The 23,634-nt window shown below is 38.4% G+C and overlaps 1 protein-coding gene across 2 annotated transcripts in view; it reads right to left on the bottom strand.

Annotated features, from left to right (window-relative positions):
* Positions 1 to 23,634, bottom strand: part of NMRK1 (nicotinamide riboside kinase 1) — a 36,550-nt gene that overhangs the window by 6,825 nt on the left and 6,091 nt on the right. The window contains exons 3-8 of one of the 2 annotated variants that reach the window (XM_058301657.2): positions 20,347 to 20,410; positions 15,956 to 16,046; positions 15,607 to 15,655; positions 2,105 to 2,252; positions 1,956 to 2,027; positions 1,226 to 1,332 (exon numbers count right to left, since the gene is read on the bottom strand). In XM_058301657.2, the coding sequence (XP_058157640.1) occupies positions 1,226 to 1,332; positions 1,956 to 2,027; positions 2,105 to 2,252; positions 15,607 to 15,655; positions 15,956 to 16,046; positions 20,347 to 20,375 (496 nt within the window). In that variant the 5' untranslated portion in view covers positions 20,376 to 20,410. The remainder of the gene's footprint in view (positions 1 to 1,225; positions 1,333 to 1,955; positions 2,028 to 2,104; positions 2,253 to 15,606; positions 15,656 to 15,955; positions 16,047 to 20,346; positions 20,411 to 23,634) is intronic. The other variant, XM_071216677.1, reaches the window with a different exon arrangement.

Here is a 23,634-nt window from a genome sequence, read left to right as displayed (position 1 = left end):
GATGAGGGGACTGGGGTTTCCTCAGCCTCTCTGGGCAATGGGAGGTACTTTAGGCCTACATGGACTGAACTTTTGGGTGCCTGCGGTTCCATCCCCACTCCCTAAAGAGGAGAAGGGACAGTAGTTCTTCAGCCTCTCATGGCAACTACAGACACTTTTGGCCTACATGGATTAGACTGTTGGGCACTCCAGAGGGTCCATCCCCACCCCTGGCAGAGGAGGAGGGGGGCTTGTGCTCCCTTAGTGTACTTGGACAACTGCAATCATTTTTGACCCACATGGCAGATTGCTGCCCACACCTGCAGCACCATCCCCGCCCCATGCAGGGGAGAAATAGGCATGAAGCTTCATCAGTCTCTCTGGGCAACCAGAGTCTAGGCCTGCATGACTTGGATTATAACACACAGCTGTGGCTCTGTCCCTACCCCTGTCAGAGGAGAAAGTTGAGAGACCCTCCCTTGGTCCCTGGGGCAATGCAGGCAGTTTGAGCCTCCACAGCTTATAGCACCAACTGCATCCTTGGCTCCTACTACACAACCAGCAAGGGAGAAAGGTAGGAAGCCATAAACTAGAGAGAAAAACTGCACCCAGAATAAATACTCTAGCAAGCAAGATGCCAAGACACCAACAAAAAATTATAATCCATACCAAGAAAAAGGAAGACATGGCTAAGTCAAAGGAACAAGATAAGCTTCCAGAAGACATAAAAGGAGTTGTGACAACTAAACACAGATGTTCAAATAACTATGCCAAAAAACCAGACAATATAAATGAAATAGAAAAATTCCTATGAACATATGAACAACCTACATGACTCTAGAAGAAAGAGAAGACCTCAACAAACCAACAACAAGTGAGGAGATTCAAACAGTCATCAAACTACTTCCCAAAATGAAAAGCCCAGCATTTTTGGAACTGGGAGTTGTCCTGAATGACACCGCAGGAACCAATGCAGGACATGATATATCCTGCCATAACCTATCGAATGGACTAGAAGTAATGTAAACTATAACCCATGCTGTGTAGCAGTGCTCCAAAATGTATTCATCAATTGCAATGAATGTATCACACCAATGAAAGAAGTTGCTGATGTGGGAAAAGTGGGAGGTGTGGAGAGTGGGCATATGAGAATCCCCTATATTTTTTTAATATAACATTTTGTATGATCCATGTATCTCTTAAAAATAAATAAAAAAATATTTATTTTAAAAAAGAAGGCACTTACCAATTTCCCATGTGATCTCTTCCATTTCTTTTCTGTGTTTTAGATACATGGGCCACACGTAGCCATCAAAGTACCCCGGGGGGTCTGGGGGCTCGTAGACCCTTGTACTATCAAAATATGTAGGAAACTTTATGTAGACAGAAACACAACATTGATAAAGTGAAATAACAATAGTCAGAATACCAGGTAAATCATTCAGAGATTAAATCTAAACATGATTAAGGCTACACATTGTAGACTCAACACTAGTTACAAAGGCAATAGAATGGATTTAGTTCTCCAATCTGAAAAGTAATTCACTGAATATAATTTGCAATTAACCTTTTTTCCCCTCTAGTACTTTATAATAAAAAGAATTAAGAGACAAATATCAACATTAATGATAAAGATATTGATATGTTCGACTAGGCTTCTAACTAATCAGTGTTCTTTGTGGCTATAGCGGAATACAAGTAGATTACAAAGTCAAAATCAAAATAGGGTTGGCCCATTTGCAGATTTACGAAGAGCCGAATAGCTTGTATAAGTGACTTTTCTTAGAAACGTAATTTTCATTACTTCATAGGGATGACCATTTCCGGAACATGTTTTGCTTCTTCTGTAAAAGGGTTAAGGTTTTTCCTTATTTGAAAAATGATATTATAAATACTGCTAAAGAGTATTGTTCTCTTTGTGTTTCCTACATTTTGTCCTTTTGACTTACAATCCAAAAGGAGATTTCAAAACCTACCTCCTCCTCCTCTTACATTCTTCATAGGGAATGGTCAGAAAATAGCTTCTATTCCATACTGTGTCAAGGGGCCTAAAATAACAGCACATTTAGTTCCCAAGGTTTTTCCCTCATTTGTTCAGAGTCAATATTAGAGTTGGGGTACTTACTTATAATTAAAGAGAAGGAAACCTTCAATGATTAAAATGGGAATTTCCTCAGCACTTTCCCAGTCTGTTGATACCAGACAATGCCTCGGGCTTTCCATCCAGCAGGAAATGGCTGACATCATTTTATCCATGTTAAGCGCTTCAAGCACTTCAAAAAAACATACAAAAACATGAAATTAAGACAAAAATTATTGTGATGTGGTTTTTTGTGATGAGTTTATTTAGGGCTCTGAAAATGTAGAACAATATTATTTTAACTCTTAAAAAAAACACCTTAAAAACATTTTACAAATCAAATTTAAAAACTAGTTTTGATAAACTGATGTGTTTGAAAATGCAAACATACAAAAAACATACAAAAAAGTAGAAAGCAGCATACCATGAACTGCGATGTCTCTATCATAAGCTTCGACAATCATAAACTCTTGGCTCAATCTTGATTTATTCATAACTTCTACTCCCCGGCTTTCCAGATTGTTTTAAATCAAACTCAGTCATATTTTGTCACAGGATGATCAAACTAGTAGCAATGAGCAACTCTGGTCCCTACATCATGGTCTCCAAAAGCAATAGCAGTCACTGGTGATCAGTAATTCAGTAAGAGTTGCAAAACAGATATTCTATCATTCTATTTTAATTTATTAGCAGGAATAGTCTATACCGAGAAAGTGCCTCTCATTCCTTTTTTTTTTAATTAGAGAAGTTGGGTGTTTACAAAATAATCATGCATAACATACAGGCTTCTCCACATCACCCCCCAACAACACCCTACATTGTTGTGGAACATTTGTTAGAAATGATGAAAGAACACTATCAAAATATAACTGCTAACTATAGTCCATCGCTTACATTTGGTGTATTTTTTCTGTGGACCACCCTATTATTAACACCATGTGTTAGTACTATCATTTGGTATAGTTCATGAGAGAACATTCTCCTATTTGTATGTTAACCACAGTCCATCATCCACCAGATGGTTCACTGTACAGTCCCATGCCTTATATGATCCATCCAAAGTGTACACTCAGTGGCTCTCAGTTTCATCGCAGTGCCTCTGAATCTTCTCATTTGGCTGAAATCGATATCACTAATGTTACTGATCTGTTTGTAGAGTTGACACGACCAAGTGGATTAAATCGTCAGGCCAAAAATTCCCAAGATTATTAGGCCTTAACAGTACCTGGCAATATGGCTATGAAAATTTGCAGTGATATCTTAACAAGTCCTTGTTCACCAGAAATTTGAGTCTTTACAAAAGCTTTGAGCTCTTTAGGATTCAGTAGCTGTCTTGCAAAAGATCTTTTAGTTTTACTGTATGAGATTCTGGAGTAAGTAAAAGATAGGACATGTCTGAGAGCTTTGGAGAAAATCGAGATTTAGTTAGAAAAAGGAAATAAAGAATACAGTGACCAAGCAGCAGCAGCAGCAGCACAGGATGCTAAAATGACGTGAACAATTTATTCAAAGGAAGATGAAAAGAATAATGAAGTCAATATGACTCCTCTCAGGGATATAAAAGTAACCCAGCACCAAAATCCAACCAGCAAAAGACTAACAGAGGATGGAGAAAATGGACAGCTTCAGCTGTGTTGAACAGGAGACATCAGACTGCTGAAGCTGATTCTGAAAGTGATCATGAAGTTCTAGAACCAGAATCAGAAATGAAGATGAGGGGAGCCAATGTGGCTCAGTGGTTGTGCACTGGCTTCCCAAATACGAGGTCCCAGGTTCAATTCCTGGCCCCAGCACCTCAAAATAAATAAACAAACAAACAAATAAATACATGTTTAAAAAATACATGAAAATGAACCAAAACAGCAGCACTAGAAAAAAGTCAAGTTCCCACATGGGAGGTCCCAGATTTGGTCCCCCGTGCCTCCTACAAAAAAAATAAAAGCAAAACCAAACAATAACCAAAGAAATGAAAAAACTAACTCAGGAGAACTGATGCGGCTCAGTAAGTGAGCACCAGCTTCCTGCATGTGAGGTCCCAGGTTCAATACTTGGCCCCCAGCACCTCCAAAAAATAAAAAAAACTAAACTAAATCTGGCATAATTTCTCAGTGAATATACAAGTTAGGAGGAGAGGACGAGATTTTAAAAAAATGTCCTTTAATATTATATTCAGTTCTTTCCTTTAATTAAAGTTATCCTTGTTTTGAAACCAAAACAAAAATGGAGAAGATGTAGCTCAAGTGGTTGAGTGCCTGCTTCCCATATACAAGGTCTTGGGTTCAATCCCCAGTAACCCCTAAAAACAAAAACAAGCAAACAAACAAAAAAACCAATTTGGGGGAGCCAGTGTAGCTCAGTGGTTGAGCATCAGCTTCTCACATACAAGGACCCAGTTCAATCACCAGCCCCAGTACCTCCAAAAAACAAACAAACAAAAAAAAAACAGAACAAAAACTCCGGTTTCTTGTAGGACTTTCTGCTGTGTGATTCCACATTTATTTGGCCGGTATGGAAGCATGAGAACAGTCTCAGTGGGGTTCAAAGAGCACCTGCATAAGTCATACAGACTTAAATATTTAATCAGAATCTGAGGAATTAAAGCTCCTGAAGTGATTCTTAGGAATGCTCAAGTTTAAAACTAAGGCACTGTGAAAAACTTTTCAATAAAATATAACTATCTAATGCCATCGTGTCAGTCAAGTTTAGAATGTTTACCTTACTTCATTATTAAAAAAACCCTTACCCTCTTATGCCTCCCCCCTTGGTGACCCTTAGCATTGATAAAGTACCGTCTTTGCCACTGATGCAAGAGTAATACAGTATTAACTATCGTCCATAAATTACATTAATTGTACTTTTCCCATGTACTGCCATATTTTTAACACCTCATTCTTCTGTTTTATAGATACATAGAACACCACTGCACTCCATATCTATTCAATCAGTCCTCTATGATGGACAAGTGGATTGTTTCTACACTGAATAGCCTGTGCATATTCCTTTTCATATTTTGCCATACCTTTGGAATAGGTTTCTAGAAATGGGATTGCTAGGTTAAAGGGAAAATTGATATATAATTTTCTAGATATTGCCAAATACCTCTCTACTGGTGTTACAAATCTCTGCACTTCCACCAGAAACAATAAAGTGCCTGTTTCCCTTGCCTGTAACCTCATAGATGAGAAACTATTTCAGCGTGGGTTTGAGGGATTTTTATATATTCTGATTACAAGGCCTTTATATATAAGTTTGTGGCTTGTTTTTTCATTCTCTTAACAGTGTCTTTTGTAGAGCAGAAGTTTTAAATTTTGATGACATCTAACTTATCAAATTTTTCTTTTATGGATTGTGCATTTGGTCCTGTCTAAGAAATCTTTGCCTAACACAAAGTCATAAAGCCTTCCTCCTTCATGTGGCTCTAATTTAATAGTGTAAAAGTACAAAGAGACAAGTAATGAATAAGTGATTTCATAATTTTGGGGTGAGGAATTCACGTAGGCATGACATGAAGACTAGAAATTCAAAGGAAATATTTATGAATCTGACCACCTAAAATTTTTAAATTTTAGTACAAAATATATACAAATAAGGTTGAAGGATAAATGACATACTAGGTAAATATCTGCAACACATTTGGCAAAATATTTAGGTAATATCTTTAATATACAAAGAACTCTTATAGAAAAATAAGAAGATGACAAAGAAGATGTGTAAAGGACGTAGATGTCATTTTCCAAGGAAGAAATAGAATTTGTCAATAAACTTATGTAAATACATTTAACATCATTAATATTAAACAAAACAAAAAGATAAATTAAAAAATCTATCCGGTTGTCAAGAATTGCTCAGACTGGATAATTTCTATTGTTCTGTCTTCCAGTACACTGATTCTTTCCTGTCATATTCCTTCTGCTACTGAGCTCATCCCATGAGTTCTTTGATAGTATATTTATTCAGTTCTAAAATTTCCATTAGTTTCTTTTTATCTTTATTTTTTATGAGATTTTCTAACTTTTCAGTTGTTTCAAGTTTATTCATACTCATTGAAGCTTATTTATGATGGCTGTTTTAAAAACCTTTTTAGATAATTCCAACACCAATGTCATTTTGACATCGGCATCTGTTAATGGTCTTTTCTCACTCAGGTTGAGATATTCCTGGTTCTTGGCATGACATGGTTTTTTATATATCCTAGAAATTTGGGTTATTATGATGGGAGAACACTGGATCCTATTTAACCTTCTTTTCTGTAAGCAGTTACCTGTTTAAGAATAGTGTGCGGGTTCATGTTGGGTTGATGTTCACTTCCTCAATGGGCCCTACTGATACTGGGAAGAGGGGGGAAAAGATGAAAGCGATGCTAGTTCTACTTCACTGCTGTTAGGCTGGGATGGAAAGTCAGCGTCCTGCTAGACTCCACTGACACCAAGGTGGGGGGAATGTAGAGCTCCGACTCATACCACCTGGATCAGGCTGTTGCCACCAGGTGGGGGTAGAAGTTTCACTCTCTGCTGGGTCCTGCTTGATGGTAGCTAACACTATCCTGGCAAGGAAAGAGGAATGCCAACTAGCCTGCTCCACACTGCCCCATTTCACCTCTTTGCTGCCAGGTGGGGGTGGAAGTTTAGCTCTCTATTTAGCCCCACTGACACTACTACTGTGGGGGAAGCAAACAGCTGATTCCCCCACCTTGTTAGCAACAGGTGCAAACAGAAGCCCATTTCCTCACTCAGCCCTGCTAACATCATGCAGGGACAGCTTTTCCTTTCACATTTGGCTAGTGTAGGGAGGATATTATCAAAAAGGTTTTCTATCTATTAGGCCATCCTTTGCCCTGTCCTTTGGCAAGAAGAAACAGGTTTTCTTGGGACTTTTTTGTGTCTATTGGCGGTTCTATATTTCAGGCTTCTCCAGGACCTTCTCCTGGGATGCAAAAAGAAAACCCAAAGAATTTACTGCCATGCCATTCCTCAAGTCCTGAAGTCCTGAGCCAGCTGCCCTCTTCTTTTCATCTTTCAGGGTCTTTCTAGGACTGTTCACTGCATTATTTCCAGATTTTTTTAGGTGTAAGAGGGAGGATTACTGAGGAATGGGGCAACTCCATCTTGGCTGGAACCAGAAGTCCCACAAGTTTTGACATCATATTTTCATTATCATTCCATTAAAAATATTTTCTAATTTTCATTATGATTTATTCTTTGGCCCATAGGATATTTAGAAGTATTCTGTTTCAGATAAAATGAGATGATGTCTGGGATTTGCTTCAAAATAATACAGAAGGGGGGAAACGGACTTGGCCCAGGGGTTAGGGTGTCCGTCTACCACATGGGAGGTCCATGGTTCAAACCCCGGGCCTCCTTGACCCGCGTGGAGCTGGCCCATGCGCAGTGCTGATGCGCGCAAGGAGTGCCGCGCCACGCAGGGGTGTCCCCCGCATAGGGGAGCCCCACACACAAGGAGTGCACCCGTAAGGAGAGCCGCCCAGCTGGAAAGAAAGTGCAGCCTGTCCAGGAATGGCGCCGCCCACACTTCCCCTGCTGCTGACGACAACAGAAGCGGACAAAGAAACAAGCCGCAGCAAATAGACATAGAGAACAGACAACCGGGGGAGAGGGGGAAATTAAATAAATGAAAAAATAAATCTTTAAAACAAACAAACAAACAAACAAAAAACAAAATAATACAGAAGGGAAAGGTGGATGAGGTTATAGATGGACTATAATTGGCCAAGAATTCATAATTTTTAAATCTTGATGAAGAATTTATAAATTATGATACTTTTCTATTTTTACGTATTTGAAATTTTCCATTACAGAGTTAAAAAAAATCAGAAAAAAAAATTCAAACACTTGGGAGTTTTCTACTTACCTTTTGTCACTGCTTCTAATTTAATCCACTATAAGACATCTCTATATAAGAAAATCAATCAATATAATACACCACATTAATAAATTGAAGGAAAAAAAAATGGTTATCTCAATTGATGCAGAAAAGGCATTAAACAAAATCCAGCATCCTTTCTTTATAGAAAATACTTTGAAAAATAGGAAAAGAAGGAAAATTTATCAATATGATAAAAGGCATATAAGAAAAATCCACAGGCAACATCATACTCAATGGGGAAAGGATGAAAGATTTTTCTCTAAGATTGGCCTTTTTTTCCTTTTCTTTTTGGAAGTACTGGGGATTGAACCCAGGACCTTGTATAGCCAAAGCAGGTGCTCAACCACTGAGCAACACCTGCTCCACCCTAAGATCAGGAAAAGACAACACTCTCACTATTGTTATTCAACATTGTACTAGAAGTTCAAGCTAGAGCAATTAGACAAGAAAAAATAAAAGGCATCCAAATAGGAAAAGAGGAAGCAAAACTCTATTTGCGATGCATATATTTAGAAGATTCTGAAATGTCTATGATGAAGCTACGTGAGCTAGTAAGCAAGTTCAACAAAGTGGCAGGGTACAAGATCAACATGCAAAAATCAGAATGTTTCTCAAATACCATTCACAATAGTAAATAAAAAAATCAAATACTTAGGAATAAATTTAACTAAAGATGTAAAAAACTTATACATTGAGAACTATACAAGATTGTTCAAGGAAATCAAAGAAGACCTAAATAAATGGAAGAATATTCCCTGTTCATGGATAGGAAGACTGAATATTATTAAGATGTCTATCCTACCAAAACTGATCTACACATTCAATGCAATCCCAATAAAAATCAACACAGCCTTCTTTAAGGAACTAGAAAAACTAACTATGAAATTTATTTGGAATAAAAAGAGGCCCCGAATAGCCAAAGACATATTGAAAAAGAAAAACGAAATAGGAGGAATCACACTTCCTGACTTCAAAACATACTACAAAGCTACAGTAGTGAAAACAGCATGGTAATGGCATAAGGAGAGACACACAGACCAATGGAATCGAATTGAAAGTTCAGATATAGAACCTCATGTATATAGCCATATAATATTCGATAAAGCCACCAAACCCTCTCAACTGGGAGAGAATGGCCTATTCAACAAATGGTGCCTGGAGAACTGGATAGCTATATGTAGAAGAATGAAAGAGGATTACCATCTCACACCTTATACAAAGATCAACTCAAGATGGATCAAAGACCTAAATATAAGAGCCAAGACCATAAAGACCTTGGAAAGCAGTGTAGGGAAACATCTACAGGACCTTGTAATAGGAAATGGCTTCATGAATATCACACCAAAAGCACGAGCAGCAAAAGAACAAATAGATAAATGGGACTACCTCAAAATTAAAGCCTTCTGCACCTCAAAGGAGTTTGTCAAGAAAGTAAAAAGGGAACCCACACAATGGGAGTAAATATTTGGCAACCATATATCTGATAAGAGACTTATAACTTGCATATATAAAGAACTCATAGATCTCGAAAACAAAAAGATAAACAACCCATTTAAAAAATGGGAAAAAGATTTAAACAGACACTTCTCCAAAGAAGAAATACAAATGGCTAAAAAGCACATGAAAAAATGCTCCAAATCCCTAGCTATCAGGGAAATGCAAATCAAAACTCCAATGAGATACCATCTTACTCCCATAAGATTGGCAGCCATGAAAAAAACAGTAGAATACAAATGCTGGAGAGGATGTGAAGAAAGGGGAACACTCATCCATTGCTGGTGGGAATGCAGAAGGATCCAACCATTCTGGAGGACAGTTTGGCAGTTTCTCAAAAAATTATCCATAGATTTGCCATATGACCCAGCAATACCACTGCTGGGTATATACCCATCAGATCTGAAAACAAGGACACAAACCGATATATGTACACCAATGTTCATAGCAGCATTGTTCACCATCGCCAAAAGTTGGAATCAATCCAAAAGTCCATCAACAGATGAGTGGATCAATAAAATGTGGTATATACACACAATGGAATACTACTCAGCTGTAAGAACCAATACACTACAATCGCACGTGATAACATGGATGAACCTTGAGAATCTTATGTTGAGTGAAGCAACCCAGGCATTGGAGGACAAATACTATATGACCTCAATGATATGAAATAAGTTAACTGCCTCAGAGAGCTAGAGTCTGGAAAAGTGGCTTACTGGAAATTGGGGGGTGGAGGAAGGATGTGAGTTAATGTCTGTAGGGGTGGAATCTGTGATGAGCTGGTAAGTATGAGCACAAAGAAGGGACAAAATGGGGGCAAGGGGTTACCTTCGGGTGGGGTTTTCTGGGTTTGAGGGGGGCTGGGGATGGGAAGAGGGGAAATATGGTCCAAGAAATAGGTGGGAGGGAGGGGCAACATACAAACATGGGAGAGTGCCAGAAGTTCATTGAGAACTAAATGTTGAGTAAAACGTATCAAAGTATAAGTAGGAGGGTTACCTGGTTAGGACGCTCAGGGGGTATGGTCTGATGCGGGAGGACTCCGGAGGGAATAGCTGAAGGCTCATTTTGCCAAGGTGGGTTCTACCATTGGGTGGGGTGGACCCATATCCTGGGGAAGACTAATGCCGTCGAATAGAGAGAACTGTATCTCTCGTGAGAAAGGACGGCTCCCAGGGCATTAGATTGGCAGGCGTTGTGGGCCCTAAGGGGAGGGGAAAATGGACGTGCAATGGATGGAACAAAGGTAAATAAGGGGGCAAAAGAGGAGTTATGTGAGAGTACACGAGGATGAATATAAAACAGCTAATATTACACCAAAAACATATAGGGGATGACAGACTAATAATGAAAACCATAAGACAAAACATAGGATAACTAAAAAATTTAGAAAACTGTACAACCTAAAGTATGGACCACATAGTAAGCACAAATGTTACCTTGTTTGAAAACTATAGTTTCGGAATCTGTACATCAGTTTCAGGAAATATGATATGAATAAGTTAAAAGATTATTGCTGTGGAAGGGAAAAGGTTTTATGGTGGATCTGGGGAAATACTGTATATTGTATATATGAATTTTGGTGATCTAAGACTCTTCTGAAGCTGACATTATGTTGGGATTCACTTCACGGGAAGTTTTGGATCACAGAGTGGTTCAACAATGGCAGCGGAGGAATACTGATATGGGATGTTATTGACAGGATATATATGGTTGACAGGGAGTTATACAGGGCATATGCCCAGGGTATATGGTAATATCTATATATACTCATAGTGGAAACAATTAAAAACAACAGCTGGGGGGGTACTGGGCTCCTGGCCGGGGGGTCACTGTTGTGGGCCCTGGGAGAGCAGCGGCAATCCTCCAGGTGCAACGGCAAGAACCAGGAAGGAAGGAGGGCCCAACAGTGGGCTCTTGATACTAATGGCTACACTTTTGAGCCTATGCACCTGCAATAAGAACAAGGCCTAGAGTAGCACTGTGCCTGGGGGTTTCCTCCTGACAGCCTTCATGTTACTCAAATGTGGCCACTCTCACAGCCAAACTCAGCGTGTAGATGTGATGCATTCCCCCCAGCGTGGGACACGACACCCGGGGATGAGCCTCCCTGGCACCGAGGGATCACTACCACATACCAGCTGAAGAAGCAACTAGAAAATGACCTTGAATTAAAGATTCAATGCGGAACAGCAGAATATACCTATCTACATATAATAACATGACTTCGGGAAGCGGTTTGACCTAATGTAAGGGGGAAATGGAAAAGAGAAATGAGATTATAAGGCTGTGAGTCTTTAAAAAAGAGTCTGGAGGTTGTCAGAAGGAATACCCCTATGTACAACTGAACAGAGTCTAAGAGACAGATAAGGTAGATACAACCCCAGGTATTGGTTCTTTTGAGGGATAAAGAGACCCACGGGTTCTATGGTCATGGCAGAAGGGGTTCACTGCCATGACAGATGGCCCTTCTTTGGAGCTGGTGTTTCTGCGTGATGGAAATGGACTCAGAGGGGATCTCTTTTCACAAGACTTGCATGCTACTTTATTGGAATTGTAGTTGGTGCTGGGTTTAAGATATATGTAGGGGATTTGAATCTCTGGACTGATAATATGACACCCAGGCCCAGAGCCTCAACAGACTTCAGCTCCTACACTTTGACTTATTGGACTTACTCCACTCAGCTAACATGGAGTTGAAGAAGGTCAACCACCACAACATGGAGCCTAGAGTGTCTACAACTAGAAGCGGGAAGAGTGCATCCAGTACCCATGTGGAATCTAAGCCCTCACTTGACATAGGTGTGCAATGGACACAACCAATCCAATGTCCACAGAGAAAATGTGGAATGGGTGTGGGAACGGTAGCCATGGGGGCTGCTGGGTGTGGGGAACGGGAGGAAGAGATGAGATGTGGAGGCGTTTTCGGGACGTGGAGTTGTCCTGGATAGTGCTTCACGGACAATTACGGGACACTGTAGATCCCCCCAGGGCCCACTGGATGGAACGTGAGAGAGTCTGGGCTATGATGTGGACCATTGACTATGGGGTGCAGTGATGTTCAGAGATGAACTTACCAGGTGCAATGGATGTATCACGATGATGGGAGAGAGTGTTGCTGTGGAGGGAGTGGGGGGCGGGGGCGGTGGGGTTGAATGGGACCTCATATATTTTTTTTAATGTAATTAAAAAATAATAATAATAATAAATAAATATTAAAAAAAAAAAAAAGAAAAAAAAAATCAGAATGTTTCTGAACACTAAAATTGAACAATCTGAGGGGGAAACCAGGGGGGAAATTCCATTTACAACAGCAACAAAAAGACTCAAATACCTAAGAATCAATTTAACCAAAGGAGTACAGGAACTATATGCAGAAAACTACAAAACAATGCTAAAATAACTCAATGAAGACCTAAATAGAGGGGTAGGAGTCTCTCAAGAGCATGGGTGGTGCCTATGAGGGGAAGACAGACCAGTGTGTCAAGCCCTTGGTTTTGTTGCAAGTAACTGTGAATCTTGTCCTTCAAGGAGTGAAGCCTGGTGGTCACTATGGGCCCCAAGGGGAGAGGGAGGGAGGAACAGAATAAATGGAACAGGGGGTATTTTGGGGGGATGGTGGAAGTGTTCTACACGATCTTGTAATGATGGATTCAGTCCATATTAAATTTCATCAAAAATTAAAAAAAAAAAGTTATCTATATTATTTCAATCCATTGAAATATATTAGCACTTGCTTGGTTAATGTTCCGTATGCTTTTGAGAAAAAAATGTATATTCTGCTGTTGATGGGTACATGTTCTATAGATATTAGTTTGGTAAAGTTTGTTAATATGTTGTTTAAATGTGTTAGAACCTTGCTTTCTTTCTGCTTGTTCCATTTGTTCTGAGAAAATAATCATTGATTTGTCTGTTTCTACTTTTATTTCTGTCAGGTTATGCTTAATTTTTGAGATTAGATACATACAAATTTTAGATTGCTTTATCTTCTTGTTGAATTGACCATTTATCCTTCTATCTCTAGTAATACCGTCTTTTTTTTAAAGATTTAAAAAAAATTTCTCTCATCTTCTCTGCCTCCTCTCCCCACTTGTCTGTCCTGTGTGCATTCGCTGTGTGTTCTTCTGTGTCCGCTTGTATTTTTGTCAGCGGCACCTGGAATTTGTGTCCTGTTTTTTGTTATTGTTGTTGTGCCATCTTGCTGCATCAGCTCTCCATGTGTGCGGCGCCACTCCTGAGCAGGCTGCACTTTTTTCACACTGGGTGGCTCTCCTTACAGGGTGCACTCCTTTCACGTGGCGCTCCCCTATACAGGGGACACCCTGCGAAGCATGGCACTCCTTGCGCACATCAGTACTGTGTGTGGGCCTGCTCATCACACAAGTCAGGAGGCCTTGGGTTTGAACTGTGGACTCCCATGTGGTAGGCGGATGCCCTATCCATTGGGCCAAATCCGCTTCCCTCTAGTAATACTGTCTTAAAGTTTATTTTGTATTAGTATAGTTTATACCAGCTTTTTTCAGTAGCTGTTTGCATGGTGTAGGGTTTTTTCTCCTAGCCTTTTCCTGTCTATGTCCCATATTTACAGTATATCTCTGTAAGGAGTGTATTGATGCCTTTTTTTTCCCTTTAATCCAGACTGACAATCTTTGGAGTATTTTAGTTCATTGAACAATGTGGTTACAGATATATTTATGTTTTACACTATCACCTTATATTATTTTCTAGTTATTCACCACCCTTTGACCCTTCTGCCTTCCTTTGTATTTTATCAACTATATTTTAATGATTCTATCCATTCCCTTTATTAACTTGACAGTCATCCTTTTTTAAAAAAAATTCTTTTAGTGGTTACCATAAAGATTCAACATCACCCTAACTTAGAAGAAATTTGTACATGTACCAGTTCCAGGTGAGATTTTTTTCCTTCAGGTACATTTCTGGAAGTAGGGAACTTGAATATATGCCATGAATATTTTAAAGTCTTTAAACATGTGCTCCATCTCCTTTCCAGAAGATTGTACCAATTTCTATTCTCATCTAAAGTACATGAAGACTTGTGTTTTATTGAGCTTGTACCATCACTACATAATTATCATTACTATTGCTTTAAAAGTCTGCTTATTAAGTGGGAAAAAGTAATTTATAATTCTTTTAATGCTTGCAAGCTTGACTTCTTCTCGTACATTTATTAATCAAATAACCTTCTGCTTCTGTGAATAATTTATTCACAAACTTTGACCACTTTCTACTCACATATTAGTGTTTTCCTTATCAGTTGTTAAGAACTCATCATAAAGTAGAAATAATAATTCTTTGTCAATTGTTGGAAACAGTTTTTTCATGTTTAGCTCTTATTTTGTAATAATCTTTCTCACGAACATGTGGAGGAGGGGAAGAGAAGGAAAAATATCCTGGCTGTAGCACAAGACACACGAACAGTGAGTCAAGGATTTTGTCTCTCTTACCCCTATCATGTGTCTGCAAGAACTGATTACACAATATTTTCCTTCCAAGGTTATCAAAGTTAAAAATAAAGAAGATACTTTAAGATTCTTTAAAAGAGCTCTCAGTTTCCAAAAACTTTCTTTGATCTGTTGTTAATGATAGTTAGAAATACTATTAGATATAATATAGCTTATTAGCATAATACTCTCTACAGGATAAATGTTTCCTGAGGGACTTTAATTCTTTGGCCTCAAGACAGCGTTAGCTTGGGTGATGGGAGTAAGATGAATCCATCTAAAAATTACCCACAAATCATTTTTTAGAAGTGAATAGGAAAAAACAGCTGCCTAAGGCTTCAGTCACTGGGAAGGAAAGCTGAGACTATATTCAGAGCTTAGAGTTTGCTCCAGGCAAGATTGCTAGAGGGAATACAGCTAGTTACAGATACCTGGGGCAGGGGTGAATAAAGGAACAGTGAACCCAGCATGCCCCAGCTTCAGAAGAAAAAGATATCATTCCAATGTTTTCAGTTTAAAAAAAAAAAATTGGAAGATGGATTTCATTTATTTAAATAGCTGAACATAAATTATAAACCTACAAAGACAGGTTTTAAATACATAAAATATTTGAATACATTTTAAGACTTTCTTTATAGACAGTGGCGTTTTTGGGGTTTGTAAAAGAAAATGAACACTTATTTGAAAAACTAATCAACTTACCATCATACTGCAAAAATCCATTTTTATCTGTCTCTATCTCAGACTTAGGCTAGGAAAAAAATAAAGTACCAATTAAAACAGTATACAGGGCAGAAATATACAATTATACAATGAAGAGGAGATAAGCCTTTAATACATGCTTTGGATGATGATGATAAATAAAATCAAAGATAAAAAAAAATTAAAGCTCAGCACCAAGAGGTGGTACCATCTAGTGGATAAGTAACACTACTGCACTGAGCCTACAAAAGGTACATCATCTGGCAAAACATTCTGGCTGTCAATCAATTAACTTTGCTATTAGAACATTTCTGTGTTTAATAAATTATCTAAGAAGTTTTATGGATACCTTGAAGAAATCATCCTGAGATATGACACTGCAATTTGGGAGGTGTGCCTGCAAATTCTTTGCCAATGTTGTCTTCCCACCATTTGTCACACTGAACCAGAGAAAAAATAGAAAATACCAAACAGGAAAATGCATTTAAAAACACAAAACATTTAAACATGATCTTAGGAAAAAAGTACATTTGAAACAATACTTAATATCCAAGAAAAATTATTTCTTTCACATTATACTGCTTCCATGCTGGCAAAAATATGGGTGTAGGCATATCTGATGTGATAAACAAGAAATAAGCTAGGAAGGATGAAGGAGAAAGGTTAAGTAACTACTGGGTAAATGAACTAGGTAATAGACTTACCATACAGAGATTGTGTTGGAAGCAAAGTATTTTTTTCTATAGCAAAATATTCATTTGTTCAGTTCACATGAGACACAGATAACACAAGTAGAACATTTTTGTGCATATAAATAAAAATGTTTTGGTAATTGTGATTTTGTTTCAACGCACAGTCAAGAAAAATGGGGGGAGTGACTTATTACAAGCCACCTAATATCTCCTTTGTGACACCTCCTTTTTCTCTTCTCTCTGGACAGGAAGCCCTTTGCAGCTTATCACATCAGGCCAGTGATTTGTCCCTTCTGCCTGGTCTGTGACACTGAGGAGAGCCTAACTGACTCCTCTCTCTAACTAATTTTTTAGCATTCAGCACCATGCTTAGTGCATGGGAGGCTCTTCTCTATCACTCATTTATTCAAGAGTTTTGTTTTTTTTTATCCTGAGGCTCATGCACCTATAAGGGGTCTATGGACAGAATTCAGGGTCTTCATGAACTTGAATGGTAAACAAATTATATCTTTATTTTCTCTAAGGTCTAACAAAAATTTATCATTTCCTTTAATTATAAATATAAGTAACAAACTACAACAATATCAACAGTATCTGTGACTTTGTCACCCACAGGAATCATATCTTTCATATCTTTCATATCATATGGCCACTGCAGCTATCTTGAAATATCATTGATGCTCATTATAATTTCAAATTTATGGCAGTTTTGAGACCCACCCTGGATATTGTCAACTAATATGCTAACAAGGAAGTGTCACAAATTAGTTTGAAATTTTTTATAACTACATTTCAATATAACTGGATACCATTATATTCCTGTACTTTATTTTAAGCATTTAAAACCAGTATTCTGAGAAATCAATGCTTCACCATATCACCAAATATACATAGCACAAAAAAAACCCTGACTGTGCATTTATTTGCATTTTTATTCTTTAAAAAAGTATCTACAAACCAGACTGATGTATATAGTTTAGATACTAAGTGTTGGTTTAAAATAGCGTAACATGCTATAGTTTGAGCAATCTGGCTAGAAAGATTATATCCATTAATATGATGCAGTTAAACCAACAGTAAGTAGAACCCTACCTGTTGACTTCGTTAAGAGACTGGGAGGTTAAGTTCATGTGTCAACTTGGCCAGATTATATTATCCAGTTGTTTGGTCAAGCAAGCACTGGCCTGATTATTACTATGAGGTTATTTCATGGACTTAAATCACCAGTAAATTGATTGCATCTATGGTTGCTTATATCTAAATTAACTGGAGAGACTGCCTTCAACAATGAGAGAGGTCTCATCCAATCAGCTGAAGGCCTTGAAAGGAGAAGTGATGACCTCAGCAGTCAGAAGAGAGAATTTCCATCTCTACTCTAGCCAGCCAGCTTCTCCTGGAGAATACATTAAAAACTTTCACTGGAGTCCCCAGCTTGCAGCCTGCCTTATGGAATTTGGACTTGCCCATCCCCATAGTCATGTGAGACAATTCTTATAAAAACCTTGTAATATTTACAGGTATCTCCTGTTGGTTCTGTTTCCCTAGAAGGCCCTAACTAATACAGAACCAATGAGAAATAAACCCTTTTTCTTTTCCTGTGCAAGTTTTAGGTAAGAAGGACCAACGTGTGAGGAAGAAGATGGTCCAGTTCAGAGACAGGAGAAGGGAGGAAAAGCATTTAGAAGTCCGAATCTAGGAGGTATACTTGGAATGCATCATCCTGTTCAGGCGACACCTTAATACTCAAAGTTTCTCATTCAGCCTGCTCTTGGCCACCAGTAACCTGTCATGTGCTATCCAACTTGAGGAGAAGAATGCTCACAGAGGAGCCATGATCTGTTCTAGGATCTAGGGAAGGAAGACAGACGACTATTTAGGTGCTACTTTTTTCTTTGTGAAAAAAAGCCAAATAAATGCACAATTCCTGGCCCATTTATTTTTCATGTGCCAGGTTATACGAAGGCTCACTGTACTTAGAACATGACAGTATGCTAGGGAGAAGTTAAAAAGGCTGTCTGCAATTACTCAAGTAAGTGGAGAATCCATTCTGCGCAGCAGGTAGACACTAATGTTCCCATCTTTCAGTTGAGGAAACAGACTTGAACAGTTTAATAAAATGTGCCCAAGGTAGTGACTAGTAAGCAATGGAGGTGGGATAAAAGTCTAACTCCAAAGCCCATGCATCGTAAACTTCTCTTGCAGCATGGAACTCTGTGAAATGTGATGAAGCTAACAAAACCATTTCTCCAGAAAAATAAACATCTTCACATATGCCTAAAACGTTCAGAGGGTTCACAGATGCTCCCAGAACAGTCTCAATTGAATAATTCCCTCACAGGGCAGCAAGTGGTAAGTACATAAGAAAGATAACACAGTGAGTTTAGATGAAGGAAGAAAAGAACTTACAGAGGTTACTTCAGTTGAGTCTGGTAGGGGTTTCACAGAAGATACAGCACTAAAATGAAATCTTGGCACTTGCTAATAAAGAGATGGTGGAGAAGAGCCTTATTAGAGCATTATGGGTACTACTTAATGCACACGGCAAGAAACCATGAGGCATGTTCAATTGGAATACTGAGAAGAGGTAATTTTATGCACACACATTCAGAATGAAAGTTGAGCTACCGGACTGGACTTTGTACCCACTTTGTAGGGGCGTTCCACCACTTTTTTTTTTTTTTTGAGGTTTGGTTGGGACCTCACTCTCAGTCACCTGAGCAGCACCTCACTGGCCTAAGCCAATCAATGTAATCCTATCTCTTTTGCCTCAGTGACTGCAGGTATATGAATGACGTAAGCTAGTCCAAACAAAAGGAGACCCATGACATGGAGAAAAAGCACTTTTTCCCACCCTTCTGGTGGAGGGCTAAGGTGAAGCATGAAGTTCCAGGAGCTGCTGTAGCCTCTTATGACCAAAAGGGGAGTCAACTCTAGGAAGAATCCAAATGAAGGAAGATACAAAGGAGAGAGGGAAAGAAACAGCACTTGGTGACATCATTAAGCTCCTATATAAAACTTTCCTGCAGCCTGCCTACCCCTAAAGCTAATAAATTGCTTTTATTATACATGGCTTGAACAAATATATCAGGAAATTTAGATTTTTTAGATAACTGAGAAGTCCTGGAGACTATTCAGCGGGTGAGAGAAATAATTTTAAAAGTTCTGTGTGAAGATTAAACTGGTGGAGGTGTGTGAGAGAGATTAGGAAGGGGAGACTAGAATTAGAGGATGACGACCTGAATTAGGATGGTGACAGTGATATGGAAGGGAAGGGAGGAGCAAGAGAAGCACTGCAAAGAAAAAAATGAACCGTTTGGTTCTGATTAGATGGGAGGCAAGGCAAGGCAGAGTTCTGACATTTAATTCATTCAAAATTACTTCTGATTATTTACTAAACTAGTATAATATAGTAATAAATTGATCTCCCCCAAATTAGAAACTTTGTCTCAAAATACACCCAGAAAATATGAAAATATGTTAGCAAAATAAGTGACATCCTTTTTAGTAGGTGATGATGTATTATTAGCATGCCTGCATCTGGCACCACAGGTTGGGTGACCATCTCCTATTGGAAGCTTTTGAGAGGGAACAGGGTACAATTAATAATTATGCCAGGGTAACAGAACTAGCTCAGGTAACCCAGGGTATGCTGTCACTCTAAGTATGGGGGAAAAGGCATGGAGGTAAGGTTTTTCTGTATTCCACATGTCCAAAGCTGGGCATTACCAGAAGAAAATGACAGATTTTCTCTTATGCCATGCTGGAAGAGCTCATGTGGGGACGATAGATTACCCTGAACCAAAGCAGTTCCTGATCAGGCCTTGAATCTAGTGTTAGCCCCCTGATATAGACAAAAATTTGTTTGCTCACTCCTCTGTTTCTCTTCCATCTTCTGTTCGCATCTCTGTGTCTCTACTGTTTATTGGTGACAGTGGCCTGCTCTCCCCTAAAACTCAGAAATCTTTCCTTCCCCAACGGTGTCCATGTGAAAACACTGACTGGGACATCCTGAGTTTCTTGACCAGTTGCTGGTAGCAAAGTTACTCACCCACTGATTCCAATGATAAACGTTTTCATAATTAGCTTTGAAAACCACGTCTTTCTAAAAGCACCTAAAATAAAAAATAAAAATAAAAAAAAAAAAGGAATGAATATTATTTAGACGTTTAAAGATATAAAATCATCATATGCTGGGAGAGTTAGCTGATGGGGAAGGATGAGAGTCATCTCTTGATTATCCCAGCCTGGATTATCAACATTCCCTGAAGAGCTTCACACTTTACTTGCTTTTGTCGGCCACCCTCTATTGCTGAGTGTCAACAGCTGGTACAGGCCTAGGGCATGTAGACCGACATCAAGTGAAAGGGCCAATGATTACCAAGCACATGCCCTTGAATGTGTTCAAGGGTGAGGAGCATTTTATACTCCCAAGAGCCAGGTACATTGCACCTGAAGGATTCAATCACCAGATAATGAACTCATTACCTTCAGGGCAGCAGACATTTTTGACTGGTCTTGTCTTCTCCTTTTCTGAAAAGGGGAGAAAGTCACTGCTGGCTAGGTGTGTTACTTACTCACCAAAAAAGCCATGGTGTGGGGCCAGAGTACGCAAACTTTTCCAGAAAAGGGCCAGACAGTAAATATTTGAGGTTTTGAGGGCCAAGAAACAAAATCAGGGCTATTATTTAAGTATGTACATAAAAAGATAGAAAACAAATTTCCACAAATGTTTTGATGAAATTGAAAATTTAATATTGTACATTATTTTTTGGCAATACAGATCTATGAGTGAGAGGAGTGGAATCTCTTTTTTATTAGGGTAACATTTCCCTTAATTACATTCCAAAATCAGTGTTTCCTATCATGAAATTGCAAATGTTCCTCTGTAAAAACCCTTGTTAGTCCCTCGTTGCTAAGAAGACAGTGTAAGACACTCCAGGGTGCCATTTTCCCACAGAATCTTTGAACAACTAGCAAAAACTGGTAGAGCCATTTTTCTCAAAACACCAGAAAACAGTTAAAGAGTTGCAGTAACTGGGCAAGTGCTGAATCAAGAAAATGCAGCTTTAAAAATGGTAGGAGAAGCTCATAGAGTCCTTGCTGAGCCCTTCTCTTCCCACTACTCAGCTCCCACTTTAGGTCTCTGGCCCTGTCCTAGGGTGGGCCTCGTAACCCCTATGTGACATACAGAGCTACCTATATGCCAGTCTATCAGGTGACAGCCCCATAGACTCATTTCTGGCTCACTGTCCCTGAACTTGTCCTGCAGCAGAAGTAGCTTAAGGACAGGTAAAGCAGTGTAAGAAACAAGCCAAAGGATTCCTGATTCCTGGCATTAAGACACACAAGAGAGCACTTGGGAGAAGGGGAAGTCTATTTCATAGGGAGTAGAGTGGACCTTTGGATTCCAATGAACAGGGACTACCTAAGGCCATGGTGAGTAAGCCCAAGTCCATAACAAGACCCTGGCTCAGATAAGACAGACAGGACAATCCACTTTCTTCTCACCTTAGGCTAATCTTTTTGGCAGGAGGACTAACCTTTGAAGGAATGCACCAGCCAATGCAGAGCCAATTCTCACAGACTGTAAGAGGTAATTTTTTGTGTTGGTTTATTTTTGTTAGCTTTTGGCACTCAAGGTAATCTGTCACCTCACTATCTAGAAACAAATTTAGGGAACAGACAGCTCACACACTAATCTCAGAATTAACACATTAAATTTACTAAAATGTATAATTGTAACAAAAGACTACAAGACAAAGTAATAGTAAATGATGCCACATTGTCCCATTCAAAGGAACAAGATAAAAATTCGGAAACAATCAGTGAAGAATACCAGACACTGGACAACTAGAAAAAGACTTTAAAATCTTCGGTATGCTCAAGGAAATAAAGGAAAACATGAAGAAATAAAGGATAACAAGGAAACATGAATATACAATATGAGAATCTCAATAAAGAGAAATTTTAAAAAGGAACCAAACAAAAACTAGAAATGAAGGTTACAGTAAACTGAATTGAAAAATTCAGAGGGTTGCAATAGCAGATTGGAACTGGCTAAAGAATCAGTGTATTCAAGACAAGACAATTGAAATGATTGAAGATGAGATGCAGAAAGAAAACAGAATGGAAAAAAATGAAAAGAGCCTAAGAGACCTGTGGGACACTATCATGTGTACCAATTTACGCCTAATGATCATTCCAGAAGAAGAAGAACAAGAAAAAGTGGCAGAGTATTCAAAGAAATAATGGCAAAAAACTTCCCTAACTTAATGAAAGGCTATATACATTTGAGAGGCCCAATGAACCCCAAATAGGATAAACTCAAAGAGAAACCATGTCCAGATACATAGTAGTCACACTGTCAAATGCCAAAGACAAAGAGAGAATTCTGAAAGCTGTAAGAGAAAAATAACATGGTATATACAAGAGAGCCAAAATAATATGAAGGGCTGATTTCTCATCTGAAACCATGGAAATAACAAGGCATTGGAATGAAATACTGAAAATGCTAAAAGCAAACAACTGCCAGCCCAGAATTTTATATCTGGCTGTCTATCAAAAAATAAGGGAGAGATTAAGACATTCCAAGATAAACAAAAGCTGAGAGACTATGTCACCACTATACCTGGCCTACATGCAATGCTAAAGGGAGTTCTTCAGAATCAAAGGAAGGGACACTGGACAGTGAATTGAAGCAGCTCAAAGAAATAAAGCTCCCATACGGGAATCCCCCTATATTTTGGAAGAATCATTTGTATAATCTAAAGCTTTTTAAAAAATAAAAATTTTTTTTAAAAACCCAAAAGAAACAGAACAAAAATAAAAACAATAACAAAGAAATAAAGATTTCTGGTAAAGAAAACCATAGAGGTAATTATAAGTGCCAGTACTATTATATTGTACTTTTTGGAACATTATTCCACTTTTTACTTCTTAAGCATTCTAAATGTAAATGTATAAAAATCAATGATAAACCTAAGTTTTTGGACATATAATATATAGATATAATCTGTAATAAGTACAACAAAAAGTACAATAAAAAGGAATAGTGTACATACATGCTGCTATTAAAGGCAAAAGGGTATCAAATCAAAGATGTTCAATATAGTTAGATGTTAAATTTAAGACCCATGTAACCAAATAGAAAATATATGAAAAATATATACAGAAGGAAATGAGAAGGGACTGAAAATGGAGAACTACAAAAAAATCAAGTAAATATGACTGTAGGCATTAACAGAAGAACTGAAAGGAAAAAAAGGTATGACTTACAAAGATCAAATAGAAAATTTGCATAAGAAAGTCCTGTATTTTAAATGTAAGTGGATGACAC

Source organism: Dasypus novemcinctus, chromosome 8 (genome assembly GCF_030445035.2).
Source record: "Dasypus novemcinctus isolate mDasNov1 chromosome 8, mDasNov1.1.hap2, whole genome shotgun sequence".
In the NCBI taxonomy this organism is placed as follows: Eukaryota; Metazoa; Chordata; class Mammalia; order Cingulata; family Dasypodidae; genus Dasypus; species Dasypus novemcinctus.
This window is presented reverse-complemented; position numbering and strand designations above follow the sequence as displayed.